General features: G+C 43.2%; 1 protein-coding gene across 4 annotated transcripts in view; it reads right to left on the bottom strand.

Moving 5' to 3' along the window:
* Positions 1-10,454: 10,454 nt before the first annotated feature.
* LOC127651138 (vascular endothelial growth factor C-like) overlaps positions 10,455-23,492 on the bottom strand; it is a 155,803-nt gene continuing 142,765 nt past the window's right edge. For all 4 annotated transcript variants that reach the window (XM_052136836.1, XM_052136833.1, XM_052136834.1 and 1 more), the window contains 2 exons: positions 14,297-14,618; positions 10,455-11,532 (listed from right to left, as the gene is read on the bottom strand). In XM_052136836.1, coding sequence (XP_051992796.1) covers positions 11,418-11,532; positions 14,297-14,618 — 437 coding nt within the window. In that variant the 3' untranslated portion in view covers positions 10,455-11,417. The remainder of the gene's footprint in view (positions 11,533-14,296; positions 14,619-23,492) is intronic.

The following is a 23,492-nucleotide window of genomic DNA, read 5'->3' as shown; positions in this document are numbered from 1 at the left end:
GCTACTCGCAGGACGGCGACGCCCCCCGCCTCACTGCCGGCCGCCAAGAACCCTAAGAAGGCTTCGAAGTGCCCCTGAGACAGGCAGACCTGGGACTCAGGAAACTGCACTTCGGGAGCTGGTAAGCAGACCACTCCCTCCCCCGCTGGAGGGGCGGGTGGAGAATCCTTATTTCCTTTTGAAATTTATTTTGCCGCACGCCCAATGGGCTGGGGTACCCACATTTTCAAAAAAAGAGAACAGTTTCCTCAGCCCCCGGGCTCTACTTCCAGTCTCCTGGTTCTCTTTGGCAGGTACAGTGCCCTGGAACAGGATCTTCTGCTTCCACGCGCCCAGCCGTGGAACAACCCCGCCCCGAAATTCTTCCTCCCTCGTCCCAGGCTGTTCCGGGAGAGGTCACAAGGAGCCAGGTAAGTGCTTCGATGTCCCTATACTCAGCACCCTGTGCTCCGCCCCGTCACGAGGCCCCACCTGCCGGTTCGTCCAATGCTATTGTCCCCTTGGTCCCTCTCGCTTGGAGCTTGGGGGCGTGGCTTGCGCTCCCCAACCCGTCGCGTTGGTTGATCAGGACCGTCCGACTCGGCTATGCCAGGCTCCTGCCCAGGTTCAACGGCATCCGCCCCACCACGGTGAGAGGCGAGAACGGCGCTGCCTTGCGTGCGGAAATCGCCTCCCTCCTACAGAAGGCTGCGATAGAGACTGTCCCCCCAGCCGAGATGAAGAAGGGGTTTTACAGCCCCTACTTCATCGTACCCAAAAAAGGCGGCGGGTTGCGGCCAATCCTTGACCCGCAAGTTCTGAACCGGCTCTGCACAGACTCCCATTCAAGATGCTTACGCAGAGACGCATTCTAGTGAGTGTCCAGCATCTGGATTGGTTTGCGGCGGTAGACCTGAAGGACGTGTACTTTCATGTCTCGATCCTTCCTCGACACAGACCCTTTCTCCGGTTTACCTTCGAGGGTCAGGCATATCAGTACAAAATCCTCCCCTTTGGCCTGTCCCTGTCCCCTTCGCGCCTTCACGAAGGTCGCAGAGGCAGCCATTGCCGTTGGAACACGTTGGTCCCACTGAAATAATTTCAGAGGCTCCTGGGGCATATGGCATTCTCAGCCACGGTTACACCGCTTGGGTTGATGCATATGAGACCATTCCAGCACTGGCTGCAGACCCGAGTCGAGAGACGAGCATGGCGCCATGGCACACACCGCATTCTCGTCACGCAGATGTGTTGCTGCTCTCTCAGCCCCTGGTCAGACCTAGCGTTCTTACGGGCAGGAGTTCCCCTAGGCCAGGTCTCCAGGCACGTCGTGGTCATGACAGATGCCTCCCAATGGGGCTGGGGCGCCGTATGCACTCAGTCGCCGGCCCTTGGACTGGCCCGCGACTGCATTGGCACATCAACTGCCTCGAGTTGCTGGCAGTACTACTTGCCCTGAGGAGGCTTTTGCCATTGATCTGGGGCAAGCATGTGTTGCTCCGGACGGACAACACAGCCGTGGCGGCTTATATCAACCGCCAAGGCGGTCTACGCTCTTGCTGCTTGTCACAACTCACCCGCCGTCTCCTCCTTTGGAGTCTGCACCGACTCAATTCGCTGCAAGCCACTCACATCCCAGGCTACCTCAACAGCACAGCGGACGCGCTGTTGCGGCAGGTTACATCCAGGGGAGAGTGGAGGCTCCACCCCCAGGTGGTTCAGCTGATCTGGAGTCGATTCGGCCAAGCACAGGAAGACCTGTTCGCTTCCCCGGAATCCTCCCATTGCCCACTTTGGTACTCTCTGACCGAGGCCCCCCTCGGCACAGATGCCCTGGCACACAGCTGGCCCCTGGGGCTTCGCAAATATGCGTTTCCCCCAGTGAGCCTACTTGCACAGACGTTGTGCAAATCAGGGAGGATGGGGAACAGGTCCTCTTAGTGGCCCCTTATTGGCCCTCCCGGATTTGGTTCTCGGACCTCACGCTCTTTGCGACAGCCCCCCCCTGACAAATGCCCCTGAGGAAGGACCTTCTTTGCCCCAGGAGGAAGCAGACCCAGCCTTGGCGTTGCTTTGTCCGGTGCGTGCTCTTCGCATCTACATGGACTGCACACAGAGGTTTGCCCTAACCCGTCTGCGTAACTCGGTTCAGCTCTGTGGCGTTTTCCATGGGGACCCCTAGTGTCAACTCATCGACACAACGTCGAGAGAGTGACAGACGGGGAAAATCTCGGTTACTAACGTAACCTCCGTTCCCTGATGGAGGGAACAAGACGTTGTGTCCCGCCAGCCACAATACTGAACCATCCGCTGAAAGCGCCGGGTCTTTGGCTCGGCTCCTCAGTGCGATACCTGATGTGTATTTACAGCGTCACTCCTTTTATACCCGTATGTCCGGGGGAGTGGCATGCAAATTCCACACGTCAATTCTCATTGGCCTTTTCTCAAAATCAGAGATGTCTGGGCTCCGCAGGAGCGACCCCTAGTGTCAACTCATCGACACAACGTCTTGTTCCCTTCATCAGGGAACGGAGGTTACGTCAGTAACCGAGACGATTGTCTTACATGCAAAGATTTGCTGTTTGTTCTTACTCCAGATTCCACTCTATACACAGACTTATTTGATGTATGTGTCAGTGTTTCAAATTATACTGTGTCTGTTTTCCCTATGCAGCTAAAAACAACTGGATTTTTGGCTGTAAGGATTAATTTCCTTACCAGCAATTTGTGCTTTGCCCTCCTCTCTGAAATGAAAATGTCTTAACAATCAGTGGATATTTCCTTTCCAGTCTACGTCAAAGACACTAATCTGTATTCAGTGTATGCGCTTGTGTGTTTTTCAATCAGGAGGGGAGAGTACAGAGTTAAAACGATATTCAGGAAAATAACACAGATAGCTTTTGAGGATCTGAATCATCTTTTTTAAAAGATATGTGTTTCCCTTGAGACTCCACCAAGGTTCAGCAGACAGTCTTCAGTACAGTGGAAAACTAAGTCATCCAAACATGCTTTCTGTGCCGAAAAAAGTTTTGGAGCTGACAGAAAGGATACGGTAACTCAGATAACCAGTCTGTACAATTGTAGTGAGCAGAATAGCATCTCAGAATGTCAATCCTTGAGGTGGATGGGTTATAACAGTATGTAACATTCACTGCCTATTTTTTACAAAATCATAATAAAAAAATATTTCTTTTTTGCCAAACTTTTCTGTCTTAAACATTATTGACTTTACCCTCTAGAAAAAAAAATATATTAAAATGACTTTGAACTTAGAACTTGAAAACATGTTAATCATAATTGAGGTGTAGTGAAGTAATTGTTTTGTGTGAGCTGCATTTTTTTTTATTTAATTTGTGCAAACAGTATAGTCTCTTGTAATGCAATGCAAGTAATGCATCACCCATTAAAGTAATAAATCTCTCAATCACGTATTTTTCTTCTTTTTTGCTGCTTTTTAAACTCCCTCATACATTGTTGTGGGCCCAATCTAGCACACCCTTCTCCTGAAACACAAGCTAACACATAATGGGATTTTCAGTGGGTCCTGCCTCAACTTTTAAAAAGGTTATAAGTCATGTCCAATTTCTATAGCAGGAAGAGTGCATGATAGTAAATAATGGGCACGCTGATGTAATATGTGGTGTGAACGGGTCGCAGTAGCATAAAGACTATCTGACAATCAGGAGCAATTGACACAGTTTCCTTCCCTCCTCTGAGGATTTTGGCCATCCTTGAAAGAGCTTTTGGGCTCTTAAGGTATCTAAGAGACAAGCTAACAACAAACTTGTTTTGCGCAAAACAACAACAAAAAAAAGGTTAATTTAACCTTGCAAAATGGATGAAATTAAACTTCTAATGAAAACAGCTACAGTGCTTGGAAGCATGTTAAGGTAATGATACACTTCATAAAAATGATTGCCTGGAAAAGAATCGGGAATTAAAATGTTTTACCTTAAAGGCTGTTTTAAAATTTTGTGCATACTTGCAAGGCTATGCAAGTAGATTTGAACTGATCCAAAAATAAATTGATGTTGAGACTCATAGTGTGGCCCCCCCCCGAAATACTCGATAAATATGTGGTTTTATTGTATGACAAAATATATTTTGGTTAGAAGTGAAATAATGCTTGGACAACATTATTTATGTACATTGGCAACATAACAAATGATAGACTAAAGGTGCTACAGTTTCCCTTGTTTGAATTGGCAGTGGTTTGGGCCCTTTGAGGTCAATGGATACAGACCTATTGCATTTTTTATTTGTATTTACCTCCTTGTGTTCAGGTCACAAACCTGTCACATTTCAATTTAATGTTGTTTGTATGTGATTAGAATCAGTGGATGTGTGGATCTACATAATGTGAATCAACTATAAGGCAAAGCAGGTGGACTGAGGTGGTCTGAATTGTAAACACAAAGAAATTATTCTTGATGGGTCACTCTTCTTGGATGCTTCTTTTTCACTTAGTCCCACATACGCTACATCTCCAATATTGAACTCAGTTGTGAAAATATGTTGCAACACAAATTTCTTCAAGAGTAATAAAGTTGAAAGTGTGAAAAGCAAGACTATATAAACTGTATGTGTGTTTGTGTGCAGTGTTGGGCACTGTTGGCATCTCAAAGTAGATTAAGACATTCACAAACTACATCTGGAGTGTGCAAATTACTTTTAAATGCTATAGTAGCCCCAAACAGCCTGCAGCCATGCATTTATTGATCCTGCCTGTAACTGAGCTCATTTGCAAAGTTTTAATAACCATTGCAGATGGCATTTGAATGAATGAATGAATGAATGTAACATTTATATAGTGCTTTTCTGACACTAAACTCAAAGCGATTTACACAGTGAACAGGGGACTCTCCTCAACCACCACCAGTGTGCATTTGTTGAAGCCAATATAGCTGTGGACCTCAGCATAGAGAAGTGGTAAATCTCTTCTTATTTGTGCAAGTGACTTGTAAGACTGTTTAAAACAAATCAGTATCCCACTGAATAGACACAAAAGACTTAATGGAAACGAATAACTCCCACATGACAGAAAGCAATTCCAGAAGTAAGGGTGAAACATCTCTTTTAAGAAGATCTTTGTGTTTTTGGGTTGAAGAATGTTTACTTGTAACAGCAATGCGTGCAACTGGTCCCCTTTGAAATTGTTCCAAGTAGCACACATAGTCCTCTATAGAAGACTGAAGAATGTGCCAAAATATGCTGATGGCTGAGAACAGATGGAAAGTATCAGATGGCTCTACAAACAATAGATTATATTCATAATTCTCCAGATGATTCTACTGTCCTCAAGTTTTTTGAAGATATTTTTAAAGAAGATTCAGAATGACAGGATGTACAGAATTGCTTTAGTTTCTGATTATATACTAGATTTTCCATTGAGGACAATGTTATGATTTAAACACATTGTAATTGACTTTGGGTTTGGTCTTTAAAACGGCATAAAATATCTTTTAATCAAATCGAGGTCTATTTACTTTTTGGATTGCAAGACTTATTTGAAGCTAATCACATCCAAAGTGAATCTGACAAGGATTTATCACACAATCATTTGATCTTGTGTTTAAAGGGATAGTTCACCCAAAAAGGAAAATTATCTCATCATTTACTCACCCTCGTGCTATCTAATATGTGTATCACTTTTCTTTCTTCTGCAAAACGCAAACGAAGATTTTTAGAAGAATATCTCTGAAGTGATCTCTGATCACAAAAAGGCAGTATAAAAGTAATCCATAAGACTCCAGTGGTTTAATCAATGACTTCTGAAATGATCAAGTTGGTTTTCAGTGAGAACAGACCAAAATGTAACACAAAATGTGTTCTCTTGGCATGATCATGATTTCAAGCTCAACTACACTTTTGCTGTCAAATAGGACAGTGAAAAAGGAGTCACATTTTGGTCTGTTCTCACCCAAAACCAACTGGATAACTTCAAAAATCAGATAGTTAGCATAAACATAATCCATCAAATTCCAGTGGACAAATAAAGGTCTCATGGAGCACCAAATTCCTGGCCACCATTCACTTTCCTTTTTGGGTGAACTATCCCTTTAAGTTTAAAAATGCCAGTTTACATACTGACTTCAAAAGCTGAGTATAACCTGTTGGTTTTCTTACATTGTCAGATTTTTTAATCACATACAGCATCTTTTTTTAACAAGCTGGTATTGTTGGTATGTAAACATGTTCAGAGTTTATAATCTGTTATATTGTGCACCTAAATTATGACTGCTGTAATTTCAAACAAGGACTTTTCAAAAGATATTTCGGCTTGATGTTGACGTTTTTGGACATGATGCTGCCATCCATGGCCATCATAACACCAGACACATGTTAAATATAATATTTGTTCCACCTGTCACAAGCTTTAACAGATCCAGTTAACACAAGGGCAAATAGATTTAAGATGTGGCAGTGCTGGTCTGGTTGCTTGACACTCTAATTTTAGGAGTCCATGGCTTGTTGACTCAATGTGTTTTGAATAAATACAACCAGCAAGCATGTCTGCCCTTATTTTCAGCTAGTCTGAACAATGTTTTACCGTACAATGAAATTATCTATAAGGGATTGTTCACCCAAAAATGAAAATTGTCTCATATTTACTCACCCTCATGCCATCCCATCTGCGTATGACTTTATTTCTTCTGCTGAACACAAATCATGATCATTTCAGCTCTGTAGGTCCATACAATGCAAGTGAATGTGTGCCAAAATTTTGACGCTCAAAAAAGCACATAAAGGCATCATAAAAGTAATCCATATGACTCCAGTGTTTTAATCCATATTTTCTGAAACTATATGATAGGTGTGGGTGAGAAACAAATCGATATTTGTGTCCCTTTTTGCTTGAAATACTTCTCCCTGCCCAGCTGGGGAAGGTATGCATGAAGAATGTGAATCGCCAAAAACAGTTATTTGTTTCTCACCCACACCTATCATATCACTTCTGAAGACATTGATTTAACCACTGGAGTTTTATGGATCACTTTTATGCTGACTTATGAGATTTTTGGCACCCATTCACTTGCATTGTATGGACCAAAAAAGAGCTGAGAAATTCTTCTAAAAATCTTCATTTGAGTTCAGCAGATGAAAGAAAGTCATACACATCTGGAATGGCATAAGGTTGAGTAAACGATGAGAGAATTTTCATTTTTGGGTGAACTATTCCTTTAACAACATGTATTCTTCTTCACCAAGAATGCATTACTTATTTGTTTATGTGTATTTGTTCATATAAACTCTGGCTTGGCGTTAGAGGGTAAATGTCTAAAAAAGGGAAAGAAATGAAGGAAACATCTACTGGATTGTATATCTGTGAATAAGAACTACACAGCTTGAACTTTTTTTATTATAATATGAAATAATAACAATTAATAAGATATCTATTTTCAGAGAATGGTTCACAGTGAGGAAACAAAAAAGAGATTTCATTTGAACAAATCTTGATGTTACTCACAGTCTTTGTCCATGGAAGTGCAACGGTTGTAAAATTAAAAACAGATCAAACCAAAACATCTTAACGAAGCCAAAAGAAACAAACTGCATGACTGTCTAAATAAGACAACACCAAAATTGAGGCTTGAACTAACTTAGTGTGAAATTAGAGCAATTTGAAATGTACTTTCCCGCTGATTGTTCAATTATTTTAATACAGATCTTGTGGCAGGTTGAACCAGTCACTGATATTCCTGTACGAGCTGATTGTTTTTATTTTGACTATAATCTGCTTATTTGATTGGTTTAGTCCACCAATGTGAGATTTAAATTTATTTTGCTTTGTTTCATCCTGATGATTTTCATTTACTGAGAGAATACAGTTGCCAATTAACAGAATCATACACTGATAATGTGTTTGAAAAATCATGTTGCTACAGCTGGGTATAACTGCTGGAAGCTTGCACTTGGATTTTAATTTACAGTTGTTTATTCTGGGTCATACTTTCCAGAGCATCACCGATCAGACCTAATGGTTTGGACTGACATAGTGTGTAGACAATAGTGTCAGCTTTAAGAGCTTAACGACTTGATGGGTTATTACTGTTTTTGGCCCTACAAAAATAAAAGCAAGGCATGTTTAAGTTTAAATGACATAAAATGGAGAAAGCCCTTCAGGGACAGACAAATAGTTTCTGAGAAGCCTGCATACTTGTAGCAGGGCGTCTGTTGGCCGCTGGCAGTTTCTTCACAAGCATACATGACGGGGGTTTAAATTATTGAAAGGAAAAACACCCTTGCAACCTGCCAATATCCACATCCTCTCTTTCTTGCCCTTTCCATACATTTTTCATTATCACTTAATGGTTTCCTTTTCCCACAAGCTAAAATCCCCCCCCCCCCCACCAATCAAGGCACATTGATGCTTATTCTGGCATCTGTTGTCAGCCGGGTCTCGGCAAAATTCACACCAGTCTCTCTGAGGAGATGAATTTGGCTGCTGTTTTGTGCAGATTGCTCATTGCTCTGCACCTGACACTGCTGTCATTTTCAAATGAAGAACATTTAGACCATTGCTGATGTAGGCCCCAGCCATCATCCAAAACTTGTGTGGGATGCTGTGTGTTGGAGTCGGCTTCTGATTGATTGATTTGCTGAAAGGCGGAGACGTGGCAAATCAGGCAACACCCTCCTTTTTCCTTTTGAGAATTGCTCCAGCAGTGTGCGTAATTTAGAGGAAGTCTTAATCTTTCTTTGCTCAGGAGTAGTTGAGGGGCACTTACCTTGTTGCACTTGGTGTGTTTATTGTGCACGGTTTCAGAGCAGGAGGAAAATGTAGGAGTGGGCACTGTAGCTCAGGACAGGAAGAGAGTGAGGTCTGTTCTCCAGCCACTCATGGGAGGGTGAAAGTGACTGGTGGTAAGCAGGGATTTGCATCCTGTAGGTCTAGAGACTGTTGTGTGTGAAAATCCCAGGAGATCAGCAGTTACAGAAATACTCAAACAGCCCGTTTGGCTCCAACAATCATTCATGTGACTTTCTAATCTGCCAATCGTATGACAGCAGTGCAGTGCATAAAATAATAATAATGCAGATACAGGTCAGGAGCTTCAGTTAATGTTCACATCAACCATCAGAATGGTTTATCTCAGTGATTTTGACCGTGGCATGATTTTTGGTGCCAGGCGGGCTGGTTTGAGTATTTCTGTAACTGTTGTGTGTGAAAATCCCAGGAGATCAGCAGTCTCTATAATTTACTCCGAATGGAACCAAAAACAAAAAACATCCAGTGAGCAGCAGTTCTAATGGATGGAAATGCCTTGTTGAAGAGAGAGGTCAGCAGAGAATGGCCAGACTGGTTTGAACTGACAAAGTCTAAGGTAACTCAAAATAACAACTCTGTACAATTTTGGTGAGAAGAATAGCATTGCAGAATGCCATTCTGAGATGCGGGATTGGCACTGTTTTGGCAGCATGAGGAGGACCTACACAATATTAGCAAGGTGGTTTTAATGTTGTGGCTGATTTGTGTATATTTCCACTTATTGACATTTCTCGACCGCCGCAAGTTTAAAAAAAAAGTATAATAAAATCTATGTGACTGCATTTCCCTGTAAAGTCATTGTCATTCTTCATATCATTTGTCACTTATTTCTGTTTATATTGTATAAACATGCAAGCCAGGATGCCTGAAACTTTATTTAAATGTCTACTTGTTTTCATTTCAAGTTCTTCGGAATGTAAAACCACCGAACAAAAATCCATGTTGAAACATAAACCTCATCCCCATTTACCACTGAAAAAGGAGAGGAGGGAGATCAGGCTGGGCATGGCTTCCTCATTCTCAAATAATCATGCCCACTGACTGGGCAGCTGTTTCTAGTTATTTCATGGTGAATCACTGTGTTCACACATAATTCTTCTCAGGTCTCTCCTGGGAGCTTGCAGCAGATGCAGATGACTATGGAACAATCTGTTACAATCCAAGCTACAGGGAAACCCTTGCTGCAGTTGGAAATAGATAAACAGGGCACAATATTTGAGCAGAGAGTCTATGGTAGCCTGTCTGAGAATGCTATATTAAAGAAAGAGGGGGAGTGGGAAGTGTAATACAGTCCAGATTCAAATCCCTGGTAAAAGTGATGTGACCCTAGATTTTAACTGCCCTGCAGAAAAAGAAAAGCAGGGATGAGTGTGCATATGTGTGTGTTGGCTGGGGTTAAGACACAAGGAATAGAGGCCAGCTGCTGTTTGAACATGCTAGAAGACAAAAGACGTGCTGGATTTAGGTGAAGAGCTCATGATGCTTTCCATCCAATGACTGAAACTTATGGTTCCAGCATGGAGCTACAGGGGGTCTCTGTGGAACGAGAGACAATGAAAAATCACACGCACACATTTGGCACACACTGGTGCAATGAATGGGATGGAAGCAGAGGTGATTTATTATTTTTACAGTGTCAAGCTGAAACAGTGGGCAGATAACAGGTGGAGTCGGGCCAATCACATTGCTGCTATTTACACATCCATTCTGCGGCCCATCCTCTGTTTTCTTTCTCACTTATTGGCACGCGTGCTGGCCGCACTGCATGTGTAAGTCCAAAACGATATCCCTCCTTCTCACTTTACACTGCTTCTATTTGAAGAGGCAGGTTGGAGTTGGTAGTAAGCAGGGAATCCATCCAAGTGTAATTTTTCAATTACGAAACTCTTATAAATTTGCAAAACACCTATTAATGTTTTCAGTTTTCAGCTTTTAACAGTCCATGTCCGAGTTTAAGAATCCTTTGTATTCTACTATCAAGCCGTATTTCCATGTTTTCCAATTTGAATTCATTGTTGTAAGTGACAAGTCCTATGTCTCTTAGATTGTCAGCAAGCAATGTTTCCAGCACAAAAAAATAAATAAAAAATGGGTGCATAATTTTGCTGGCTTGCACTGATTTAGTCTGGAATAATAGGTTTTTATATTTGGTAGTCAAAATTGAATACATTTTAATCATGTGCAGTACTATTTCAATAAGACATTCTAGTTTATAAATAAGTTAACAATATAATACAGCTTCATACTTTATTTTACAAGACTTAACATGATACAAAAATATTGATCACAGTGTTTTTTTTCTTCGCAAGAGATTCGAAATTGCAATGAACAAGGGAGTTTCAAAACATTTCATGGCAATAAATTATATAATCTGACAATTATCTGACAAATAACAAATAGACAACTTAATTAAACAATAATAAAAAATAAAAAAAAAGATGGCTCCAGCCTTTATAAATCTCTCTTGGTCCTTTATAGCTCCCCCCATGCCTGATATGTGCGGTTGAATGTGGACATTTCTTGTCTCTCGCGAACGAATCGTTACTCCACGCTAGTCCACATGACTAGCAGCACATGTGAGTCAAATAAGCAGCAGCCAAACAACAGGACTGCTTCAAATGCCAGCTTCTTCATTGACATTCAGTGCCACTTGTCCTATTGGTTGGGTTTAGTCCAGTCTCCCCCAGTATGTGGGTATACAGTGACACAGTTCCTCACTGAAATACTCATTCTCCTTACATCTTCTTCTCCGGGGGTCTACATTACATGGAGGCCTGACACAACTAACAAAAAAAAAGAAAAAAGGAAAAATTACATTGATGAATTATGGTGATTTGTTGTGACATTTATGATAGCTTTATACAATGACCTAGGCATAAATAGCACATCAACAAAGTTTATATGAAACTATGCATTGATATTGACATTTTAATAAATGCTATTAAAATAACTTATTTTGCCATTTGTGTTCCCTTCCAACAGATACAGTGGCATTCCCATGTTTAGAACACTATTATGATGGTAATACAGTCCTATTCTTTGAAGTAGCTTGAACTACAATGTAAATATACCATGACATCAGAACATTTTAATTATAAAGTACCATGGGATTACTATCTGATACAATTATTGTACCATGGTTTTTGTAAGGGTTATCATTGCAATAAAAAAACAACTCCAGTTGTACACCATTTTTCCTCTCATAACCCAAAAATGTGCTTTACGTGGTAACATCTGAATTATTGTAACTTGTTTAATTCATTTAAAAAAAATTATTTAATCTGTCAACATCAACTTGAAAGTGATGTTTATGGGCTGGATCAAGCAGAATTAGAAACTTTTTTTATTATAATAAAAATATATTGGAATGAAGTGATTAGACAGATAAATGTAATCTTTACTTCACACTAGAAGTCCACCAACCTTATTTTGGGTAAACTCCCCTTTTTTTAAGGAAACAAAATAGAACAATATACATTTAGAGTAATTACAATAGCAACATTAAAACAGATCAATCAACACTGGCTTAAACCAGAAGCCCAACAATCTCAAAGATCGAGAGAAACAATTTTGGAAATATATAAAATGAAAAAAAAAAAAACTTTAAAATTAGAAAACAAAGTTTTTAACGTGAACGAAGATGGGAGTTGTTTAAAAAACGTGTACTATACCATGGATGGAAGATTTTTCTCTTCTTAATTTTTGTACCTAATTAGTTAAACAAAGATGAGATGAAGATGCAATGCTAACTTGTAAATTATACATTTTATACATTAAATATGGAATAGGTTAATAATTATATTTATAAAAAAACAATAGCCTATGTATTTTTTTCTTTCTTTTTTCCTAATGTCTTTAAATGTTTTTGATGATTGGTGCATTATTTTCTGTGTATTTCTAAAGTTAAAATAAGTTAAAAGTTAAAAATTGCAGGTTACCACTTTTTTCTGTGCAGAATTAGATGTAAACAACAACAACAACAACAACAACAACAACAACAAAATATTCTATAAATCTTTGCCAAAATGAGGCAATGAACTAAACAGGTAAAACTATACAGTTTACAAAAATAAAACATTACCAAAATATTTCAAAAAACTTATTGTAGCTATGCAATCCCCAACCATTGACATTTGATTCCTGCTCTTACATATACAGCATACATCAGGTTTAATAAGTTAGTAGTTCTGTCCCTTGGGGTTGAGAAACTAAAAATGAAATTAAATGCTGACTATGCCGTATCAGTTACACAGGTTAGAGAGTGCAAGCCCGAAAAAACATGTTAAACTGAACAGGCTGTATTGTTATTAATCTTAGACCTGATTTAGACCACAGGCAGATCCTGTATGGGAAGCCAATGAGATCACCAGTAATCAGAGTACATTCCTGGAATCTAATTTTATCAAATATTCAACTTAAAATGTCTGTAATAGTATGTAAAATAATTTAATAAGCTGACTTACTTTGCAGATCTTGTCAAATGAGAGAGGACATTATTATTTTTTATTTTGTTTTTATCCCCCTTTTCTCCCCAATTTGGAATGCCCAATTCTTAATGCTGTCTAAATCCTCGTGGTGGCATATTGACCTCAATCCATGTGGGGGAGAACGAATCTCAGTTGCCTGCACATCTGAGACCGTCAATCCGTGCATTTTATCACATGGCTTGTTGAGCGCATTACCGCGGAGACATTGCACGTTTGGAGGCCCACGCTATTCTATGTGGCATCCACGCAGAACTCATCACGCACCCCACCGAGAGCGAGAACCACACATCATAGCGACCACGAGGAGGTTACCCCACGTGACTCCCTAGCAACCGAGACAATTTGGTTGCTTAGGAGACCTGGGTGGAGTCACTCACTATGCCCTAGATTCAAACTCCAGGGGTGGTAGTCATTGTCAGTACTCACTGAGCTACCCAGGCCCTGAGATAGGACATTATTTAATTAAATAACATTCTGATAAGCACTAAAAATACATATAATTACTGCCCTGTCATAATTTTCCACATAGCATTATGTAACAGTTTCATGCAGGGGTGAGTATTGTGGTTAAAAAAATAAAAACATAATTTCCTTCAGTTCTGCTAATGACTTATATTTAACTCATGGACATACCACATATGCTTTATTTGTTGGTTCACAGTATCAATAGCATATGTAGATTTTGACACTTTTTATTATTCTTCTCTATACATGTTGACATTATGAAACTTCAGTTAACCATTAGAATGTCACATTAAGTTTGAGAGGGGTGCTGAATGTATCATGGGTAGAGTTCCAGATGTGGCAAATGCAAATGCTGTTCTATCAGAGGAGATCATTTCTAGACCTTTTCTAGACTATGTCAGTCTCTGTCATTACAATATATGCAATACAGATTAAAGGGATAGCTCACCCAAAAAGGAAAATAATGTCATCATTTACACACACTCATGAGTTCCAAACTCAGATGGCTTTCTTTCTTACATGGTTTGTCAACATCAGTCAACATTTGCTTTCAGTGCATACTATCTCACTCAATTACAGCAAAATCCTTTCTCACCTGCATGTGCCTGGGTGGAACCGCCTCCCTTTTAAGAAGCACTTGTTAGGGGACTCTGTGCATTCACACACACATTTGGTGCGGTTGAGGGGCTGACTCTTAGGACACACCTTGGCACAGGTGCACTGGCAGGTGTCCTTGTTAAAGCTCTGATGAGGCCCGCATGTGGAGGGCTGTGTTTTACACACGCACTGACATGTGTTCTTGTCCAGGTAGCGGTACGGTCCACAGCCTGCTGTTCTCAGCTGCATTCGACATACACACTGACAGGTCTCATTATCCAGCTCTTTATCAGGACCGCAGAAGTCTTGCTCAAAAGAGTCTTCAGTGGAGAGAAGAAAAATAGAAGAAGCCCTTATTTTCATCACTTATGCTTATTTTACATTTTTAGAGGAAATCTTTGGTCAGTGCTATGGAATCATTAGCCAAATCCCAGAACATTACACAGGCAAAGAACAATGTCCAGCCTGCACATCTGTCAGACATGATAAAGTGTTTAGCAATACAGCATTTCTGCACAGTATTCCTTACATTATGCTACCCCCAAGGCCTAAACAGATGTTTTTCTTTACAACTCATTAGAAACATTAACTCTGACTAAACTGAGCAAAATGGCTAATTCAACTCCTTTTATTTTGCTCCTTGTCTTAGAGTGCATAAAATGGCCTTAGTACTTGGTGGAAGAGGGGGAGCTGAATTCCTGTAACAACTGTTTTTGTTTTCTAATAATAAAACTCATATAACGGTAGCCACATTATATGAATCTGACTTAATCTAACCTTCCAGGTTGAAAGATTTTATAAATGGCCATGCACATAAACATCAGCTTTTTGTTAGCATGTTGCCGCTTCACAGATTTGGAGGGGGCAATGCAAAATTCATAAAATGTTATGTCATTTAAACCAGCCCTTGGATACAAGACATTTTTGTTATGTGGTTTTATATTGCCGTTTCTATGCATTTCTCTTGGGTACTACACAGTTACGTAAATAAAACACTTAATTAGGTTTTCACTGGAAAAGTACCATGCTGGTCTGAAACTGTTGGAGTGACCACATTTAAAAATTTATTGCACAACAGAACGGGATTTTTTTACAAATCTAATTGTCACTGTGTGTCCATATATGATTTCACAAAATGTATTCCCTTTGAGACATATGGGGTTTTCTTCCTTCACCATATTTGAGAATCAAGTCAGGATTCAGCTTGGTAAAGGTAACATGAAAAGTACAATGATTGTTTTTTTTTTTTTTTTGTGTGAAACAAAGTAAAATGGATTTGGGTACATGTCTAGGGTATTACTGAGTGTGGAGGTGAGGGCATGGTCGAGCGCCCATCTGGGGAGAGAGAGAGTGGTAAGGACATCCACCTGAGATGAATTGTGACTAATTACCATCTCTATGTTCACAGAGTTGGGGAGATAAAAGGACGAGAGTGAGAGAGAGATAGACAGACCAGGGTCTTCGTGGCTCATCATAGTCCAATGGCAGGTCACTTGGGACAGGGGAAAACAGTAAGCCATCTAATGGCCCATTTCTATAGGCCGAGCATTCACAGCGATGTTAGCCAGTGGTGTGTGACATGCCACGAATGTCAGCTGGTGAATCCGCAGGCCACACCAAAAGCACCACTGCGCACTCTTCCGTTGATCGAGGTTCCCTTTGACAGAGTTGGCATGGACTTCGTCAAGCCATTATAATGGTCAGCAAACGGGCATTGCGTTGTGTTGTTCTGATGGACTACGCAACGCGATACCAGGAAGCAGAGCCTCTTCGCAACATCTCTGCACGTAGAGAGCTCCAGCAAGCCTCCGAGGGGTTTTCCCCATTTGAATTATTATATGGGTGTAAGCCAAGTGGCGTGTTAGATGAAGGAAAATTGGGAGGAGGGACCTTCACAAAGCAAAAATGAAATCCAATATGTTCTTGACCTGAGATCAAAACTCCACACACTGGGGTGTCTTTCACAAGAGAATTTGCTATAGGCACAAGAACGTCAGTCTAGTTTGAGCTTGGCTACAGGAATTTGCACCAGGAGATACAGTTCGACGAGTACATTATTTGCAAAGTAGCAAGGGCCCTATGAGGTCACACTGCGAGATGGGAAGTTGATTATGAGGTAGCCTGTATGGATAGGGGCTCATGAAATTTACCACCACAACCTACTAAAACCATGGAGAGGTGGTCTCCGTATCCTTGGTGATGGTAGTTCTGGAGAGTGAGGAGCTCATCCCGAAGGTGAGTCTAAAAGCCAAGCAGTTCACCCCGGTCCCTTGTGGAGACCACCTCTCTCCGTCACAAGGTACAAAGGTTGCCAGTTTGCAAAATAATTTCTCTGACGCGTTCTCACCTCTCCAGACAAATCAAGACAACCCCAGGGGTAGTGGTACATAGTCGTCCCTACCACTTACCCGATCACAAGAAACAAGTAGTATGACCAGATTCTTCATGTCTGTCCCCTGAGAGAGAGAAGAGCCTTGTGTTGTGTGAAGCTGAAAAGCAGACTATTAATTTGAGTGACGCTGAAAAGCCGTCTTGTGTTTTGAGTGAAGCTGTACAACGATTGCTGGTTATTTGTGAATAAAACGGACTCACATGAACTGTGGAAACAGGTTCCTGCTTCCTCCTTTATCTTCTAAGCCCAAACCTTTGTTACATTGAGGTGGGATGAATGAACTATTATCTGTTTAAATGAACAAGAGCAGCCCAATTTTTGCAAGGACATTTTTGTTCACCAACTGCTTTACACTCAAGCTGCATATTTGAATTTTTTATTCTTTCAAAACACAAATATAAAAACATATATCACCCTATGATTATTAAGATGAACAGAAACTAAAGCAAATATGCTGTGAAATGCTGTTTATCCACTCCTAAATATTCACTTTACAGAATAAGAGATATAAGAACCAAACAGAATCCAGTCAAAGTTGCATCAGTGCTTTTGAAATGTTGCTCTGTCATAGTAAAGCCACATAACAGCTTCTCATAAATGCCCCTCTAACTAAAGCATTTAAGCTTGTGTCTCTAAGGACATTCAGGACAGACTGGGAGAAAAAGTGGAAGACACAGAGAGAGAGAGAGAGAGAGAGAGAGAGCGAGAGAGAGAGAGTGTGTAATGGTAAAGAATGACAATGTGACCCTTAAAATTTATATCTGTGTAGCATCAGTTCCCCACATCTAATCTGACATTACATCTGAAGATTGTCTCCCTCCCTCCCTTTGAAGTGAACATCTATATGTTTGAGAGGGAGTATAAGCATGATCCAAAATTAACACTCGCCAAAGCACCGAATTAAATTGAATAACAAGAACGATAATCTGTATCTCGCAGATGTAAACAGCATGAGTGATTTCAAATCAAAGACATACAAACTGTCTCAGAAATAAAACATCTGTCAAGACTTTAGCATCTTCTAAATTGTACCTCAGTTGAAAATGTAACATTATCAGATTATCTAGGAAGTGTTTTGTTTTGTTTTTCTCCAGAACACTTTATACCAACACATAAGTGGAAAATTCCTCGCATTAAGGCGTTTGGCTGCTGTATCTAAATCTTATATCATTGACAATATTTTCCATATTACTATCCTCACTTTAATGCATTTATTGTTATTTTTTAATTGATAAATCTAAATTGAAGCGAGTGCTTCAAATAAATAAAATAAGACTATGGAAAAGTGCCCCATTCATCACATCATGTGTTGTGAATAATCATACAAAAGCTCATCTGGTGATATATATACTGTGCATTCAGAACATATTCAGACCCATTCATTTTTACATATTTGTGCTCAGATAATTTTGTCACTCACAGGTATAGGTCGACTGATTCATAAATTGCTGAAACATTTTCTACATTTTTCCTTACTATGACTGGCACAGACATAGAAGCTACAAGGCCAATGTGAATAAAATTACATATGCAGTTTATTGTGTAACCATAAAGTGGAACTTTTAATAATAAACAAAAAACACACTTTATTATTCCAGGACTCTTATTTTGAAATGATAGAGACTGTTATAATTTTTTATATTTAATAATTTACCAAATTAAGCTTTTTATAGCTTATATATTCACCAGATTATACAATATAAAAAAAAAGAAATGTAATCAAAGTAATTGCAATGAATCGTATATAAAAATATATGCTGAGAAAGCCCTCAAATAACAATAATTCAATATGTAAATAAATAAATAAATAATAATAATAATAATAATAATAATAATAATATATATATATATATATATATATATATATATATATATATATATATACACTCACCTAAAGGATTATTAGGAACACCATACTAATACTGTGTTTGACCCCTTTAAGCCTTCAGAACTGCCTTAATTCTACGTGGCATTGATTCAACAAGGTGCTGAAAGCATTCTTTAGAAATATTGGCCCATATTGATAGGATAGCATCTTGCAGTTGATGGAGATTTGTGGGATGCACATCCAGGGCACGAAGCTCCGTTCCACCACATCCCAAGATGCTCTATTGGGTTGAGATCTGGTGACTGTGGGGGCCATTTTAGTACAGTGAACTCATTGTCATGTTCAAGAAACCAATTTGAAATGATTCGAGCTTTGTGACATGGTGCATTATCCTGCTGGAAGTAGCCATCAGAGGATGGGTACATGGTGGCCATAAAGGGATGGACATGGTCAGAAACAATGCTCAGGTAGGCCGTGGCATTTAAACGATACCCAATTGGCACTAAGGGGCCTAACGTGTGCCAAGAAAACATCCCCCACACCATTACACCACCACCACCAGCCTGCACAATGGTAACAAGGCACGATGAATCCATGTTCTCATTCTGTTTATACCAAATTCTGACTCTACCATCTGAATGTCTCAACAGAAATCGAGACTCATCAGACCAGGCAACATTTTTCCAGTCTTCAACTGTCCAGTTGTGGTGAGCTCTTTCAAATTGTAGCCTCTTTTTCCTATTTGTAGTGGAGATGAGTGGTACCGGTGGGGTCTTCTGCTGTTGTAGCTCATCCGCCTCAAGGTTGTGCGTGTTGTGGCTTCACAAATGCTTTGTTGCATACCTCGGTTGTAGCGAGTGGTTATTTCCAGCAAAGTTGCTCTTCTATCAGCTTGAATCAGTCAGCCCATTCTCCTCTGACCTCTAGCATCAACAAGGCATTTTAGCCCACAGGACTGCCGCATACTGGATGTTTTTCCTTTTCACACCATTCTTTGTAAACCCTAGAAATGGTTGTGCGTGAAAATCCCAGTAACTGAGCAGATTGTGAAATACTCAGACCGGCCCGTCTGGCACCAACAACCATGCCACGCTCAAAATTGCTTAAATCACCTTTCTTTCCCATTCTGACATTCAGTTTGGAGTTCAGGAAATTGTCTTGACCAGGACCACACCCCTAAATGCATTGAAGCAACTGCCATGTGATTGGTTGATTAGATAATTGCATTAATGAGAAATTGAACAGGTGTTCCTAAAAATCCTTTAGGTGAGTGTATATATATCGTTTGGTTACGTATGTAACCTCCGTTCCCCGAGGGAGGGAACGACACGTTGTGTCGGAGAAGCGACACTAGGGGTCTCTCTTGAGCGCTGATATTCACCTCTGATCTATTGAAAAGGGCCAATGGGAGTTGGCAGTCAGTATTTGCATACCTCGCCCCCGGACATACGGGTATTTAAGCGGGGCAAATACGGGAGATCATTCAGGATTTTTCTGAGGAGCCGAAATGGTCCGGCCACAACAGTGGCTCGGTTCAGCGACATGGCGGAGGAAAGACACAACGTGTTGTTCCCTCCCTCGGGAGCGGAGGTTACATACGTAACCAAGCGTTCCCCTTCTGTCGCTCTCTCCACGTTGTGTCGGAGAAGCGACACTAGGGGACCCATTCCAATCTTGCCATGCGCTGAACCGTGTGCGTGAACCGCCGATACAGAGGCGGGCAGGGATTTCATCCAGTGCCGCGCATCGTCTGTACCTGGCTGCACGTACCCTTCCCCAATGCCCCATAAGAACATCGGAATCCTTCTAGTTACCCTGGGAGGGGAACAAGGCGATGTTTGCCAACATGGGAACGGGCCAGCCTGGCTGGGCCTCTTTTCTCTCTATGTTTCTCGCATAGAGCAATCACGGCCGGGGCCCTTACACGCATATAGGGAAGGGGGTCTTACCCAGACCCTGTGGAGACCACACCTGCCCTTTTTCTTGGGGAGGAAAAGTGGTAGACAAGTCACACGGCCGTCTTAGGGCTCATGTGGAAAGTATGGTGCGGTGGTAGATCCAGCCTCGAAAGGGGGGAGTTGCTACAGCACGGCAACCGGGGCAGCTGTAACTGCCTAAGGGAGACACGGGGGTCCGCTCGTAAGGGGACAGAACCGTGGAATTACACACAGGGGGAGTCCGAGCAGGAGGCCTTACCTGCAGAGCACCTATACCAGTACAGGGTAGCCATCAGGGTACCCGCAGTGGCTTGGGTCGGCGAGTTCCTCCGCTGAACTGCGGACCCGGAGGGCTAGGGAGGAATCGACCAGGGGCCCGACTCGGAGTGGGGGGCCCCGGTGAATAAGGCGCACTACTTTACCTTGACGTCAGGAAAAGGGCACTGGGCGCAAGCGATCCACCCGGCCGGTCGGTCTACGTGTTACCGAGTTCTACGGGCTCGGACCTGAGAAAACACGAGACGCAACCGACTTAACGCGGAGGTTGTAAAACCTTGCGAAGGTGTTGGGTGTTGCCCAACCCGCGGCTCTACAGATGTCTGCTAGGGAGGTGCCCTTGCCAGTGCCCACGAGGACGCAACACCCCTTGTTGAGTGAGTTCGGACCAGCAAGGGTAGGGGCACGGCCTGGGTGTGATAAGCCAGTGTGATGGCGTCGACAACCCAGTGGGCGAGCCTCTGTTTGGAGACGGCATTCCCTTTCTGCCATCCCCCAAAGCAGACAAAGAGCTGCTCAGAGCGTCTGGTGCTCTGTGTGCGGTCCAGGTAAATGCACAGGGCGCGCACTGGACACAGCAACGGAAGGGCTGGGTCTGCCTCCTCCCGGGGCAGCGCTTGCAGGTTCACTACCTGATCTATGGTGTGGTAGGAACCTTGGGCACATAGCCCGGTCGCGGTCTTAGGATCACAGAAGTATCTGCCGGACCGAACTCCAGGCAAGTGTCGCTGACAGAGAACGCTTGCAGGTCCCCGACCCTCTTGATGGAGGCGAGCGCGATCAGCAGGGCCGTCTTAAGAGAGAGGGCCCTGAGTCCAATTGATTCAAGCGGCTCGAAGGGAGGTCTCTGGAGTCCTGCCAAGACTACCGAGAGATCCCAGGAGGAAACTAGGCCTGGCCGGGAGGGATTCAACCTCCGGGCGCCTCTCAGGAACCTGAGGATCAGGTCGTGCTTGCCCAAAGACTTGCCGTCTACAGGATTGTGGTGGGCGGCAATGGCGGCAACATACACCTTGAGTGTGGACGGGGACAGCCTCCTGTCCAGCCTCTCCTGTAGGAACAGGAGCACTGACTTGATAGTGCATCTCTGCGGGTCTTCAGTTCGGGAAGAACACCAATCTGCGAACAAGCGCCACTTTAGGGCGTGAAGGTGCCTGGTAGAAGGGGCTCTGGCTTGGCTGATTGTATTCACAACAGTCGCCGGTAATCCCGTCCAGGGACCAGATGTGGAGGTTCCAGAGGTCTGGGCGCGGGTGCCAGAGCATGCCCCGTCCCTGAGAGAGGAGGTCTTTTCTCAGGGGAATTCGCCAGGGAGGAGCTGTCGCGAGAAGTCTGAGTTCCGAGAACCAAGTCCGAGTGGGCCAGTAGGGGGCGACTAACATGACTTGCTCCTCGTCCTCCCTGACCTTGCACAGCACCGGTGCAAGAAGGCTCACTGGGGGAAATGCGTACTTGCGCAGCCCCGAGGGCCAGCTGTGTGCCAGCGCGTCTGTCCCGAGGGGAGCCTCTGTTAGAGCGTACCAGAGCGGGCAGTGGGAGGTTTCCTGGGAGGCAAACAGGTCTACCTGGGCCTTGCCGAACCGTTCCCAAATCAGCTGGACCGAATGGGGGTGAAGCCTCCACTCCCCGCTGGGCAGGCGTTGTCGTGATAGCACGTCCGCTACGACGTTGAGCTTGCCGGGGATGTGAGTGGCGCACAGCGACTTGAGTCGCTGCTGGCTCCATAGGAGGAGACGGCGGGCGAGTTGTGACATGTGGTGGGAGCGTACGCCGCCTTGGCTATTTATGTACGCCCCCACTGTGGTGCTGTCCGATCTCACGAGGACATGTTTGTCCCGAACTAACGGGAGGAACTTCCTGAGAGAAAGAAGGACGGTCAACAACTCCAGGCAATTGATGTGCCAACGCACAGCAGGGCCGTTGGAAAGGGGCCCCGCTGCTGCGTGCCCGCTGCACACGGCACCCCACCCGGACCGGGAGGCGTCGGTTGTGACCAGGACGCATCGGGACACCTGCTGCATGGGCACTCCTGCCCGTATAAAGCAGAGGTCTGTCCAGGGTCGGAGTGTTTTGAGGCAGGCGGGGGTGATCCTTACCCGATGCGTGCCGTGGTGCCATGCTTGTCTCGGGACTCGAGTCTGGAGCCAGTGCTGGAGTGGTCTCACATGCATCAACCCCAGCGTCGCGACCGCCGCGGAGGACGCCATATGCCCCAGGAGCCTCTGGAAAAGTTTTAGAGGGACCACTGTGCCTGGCTTGAAAGAAGCGAGGCAGTCCAGCACCGACTGAGCACGCTCGCTCGTGAGACGTGCTGTCATTGAGACTGAGTCTAACTCCAACCCGAGAAAAGAGATGCTCTGAACCAGAGTGAGCTTGCTCTTTTCCCAGTTGACCTGAAGCCCCAAGCGGCTGAGGTGCCGGAGCACCTGGTCTCTGTGTGTGCATAGTAACTCTCGAGAGTGTGCTAGGATGAGCCAGTCGTCGAGGTAGTTGAGAAATGCAGATGCCGGCTACTCGTAGCGGGGCAAGGGCCGCCTCTGCGACTTTCGTAAAGACGCGAGGGGACAGAGACAGGCCGAAGGGGAGGACTTTGTACTGGAATGCCTGGCCGTCGAACGCGAACCGTAAGAAGGGTCAGTGTCGTGGCAGAATTGAGACGTGGAAGTACGCGTCCTTCAGGTCTACCGCTGCGAACCAATCTAGATGCTGAACGCCAGCCAGAATATTTCTCTGCGTGAGCATTTTGAACGGGAGTTTTAAC

This window comes from Xyrauchen texanus, chromosome 11 (genome assembly GCF_025860055.1).
Source record: "Xyrauchen texanus isolate HMW12.3.18 chromosome 11, RBS_HiC_50CHRs, whole genome shotgun sequence".
NCBI lineage: Eukaryota > Metazoa > Chordata > Actinopteri > Cypriniformes > Catostomidae > Xyrauchen > Xyrauchen texanus.
Note: the sequence above shows the minus strand (reverse complement) of the source record. Positions and strands in the feature narration are given on the sequence as shown.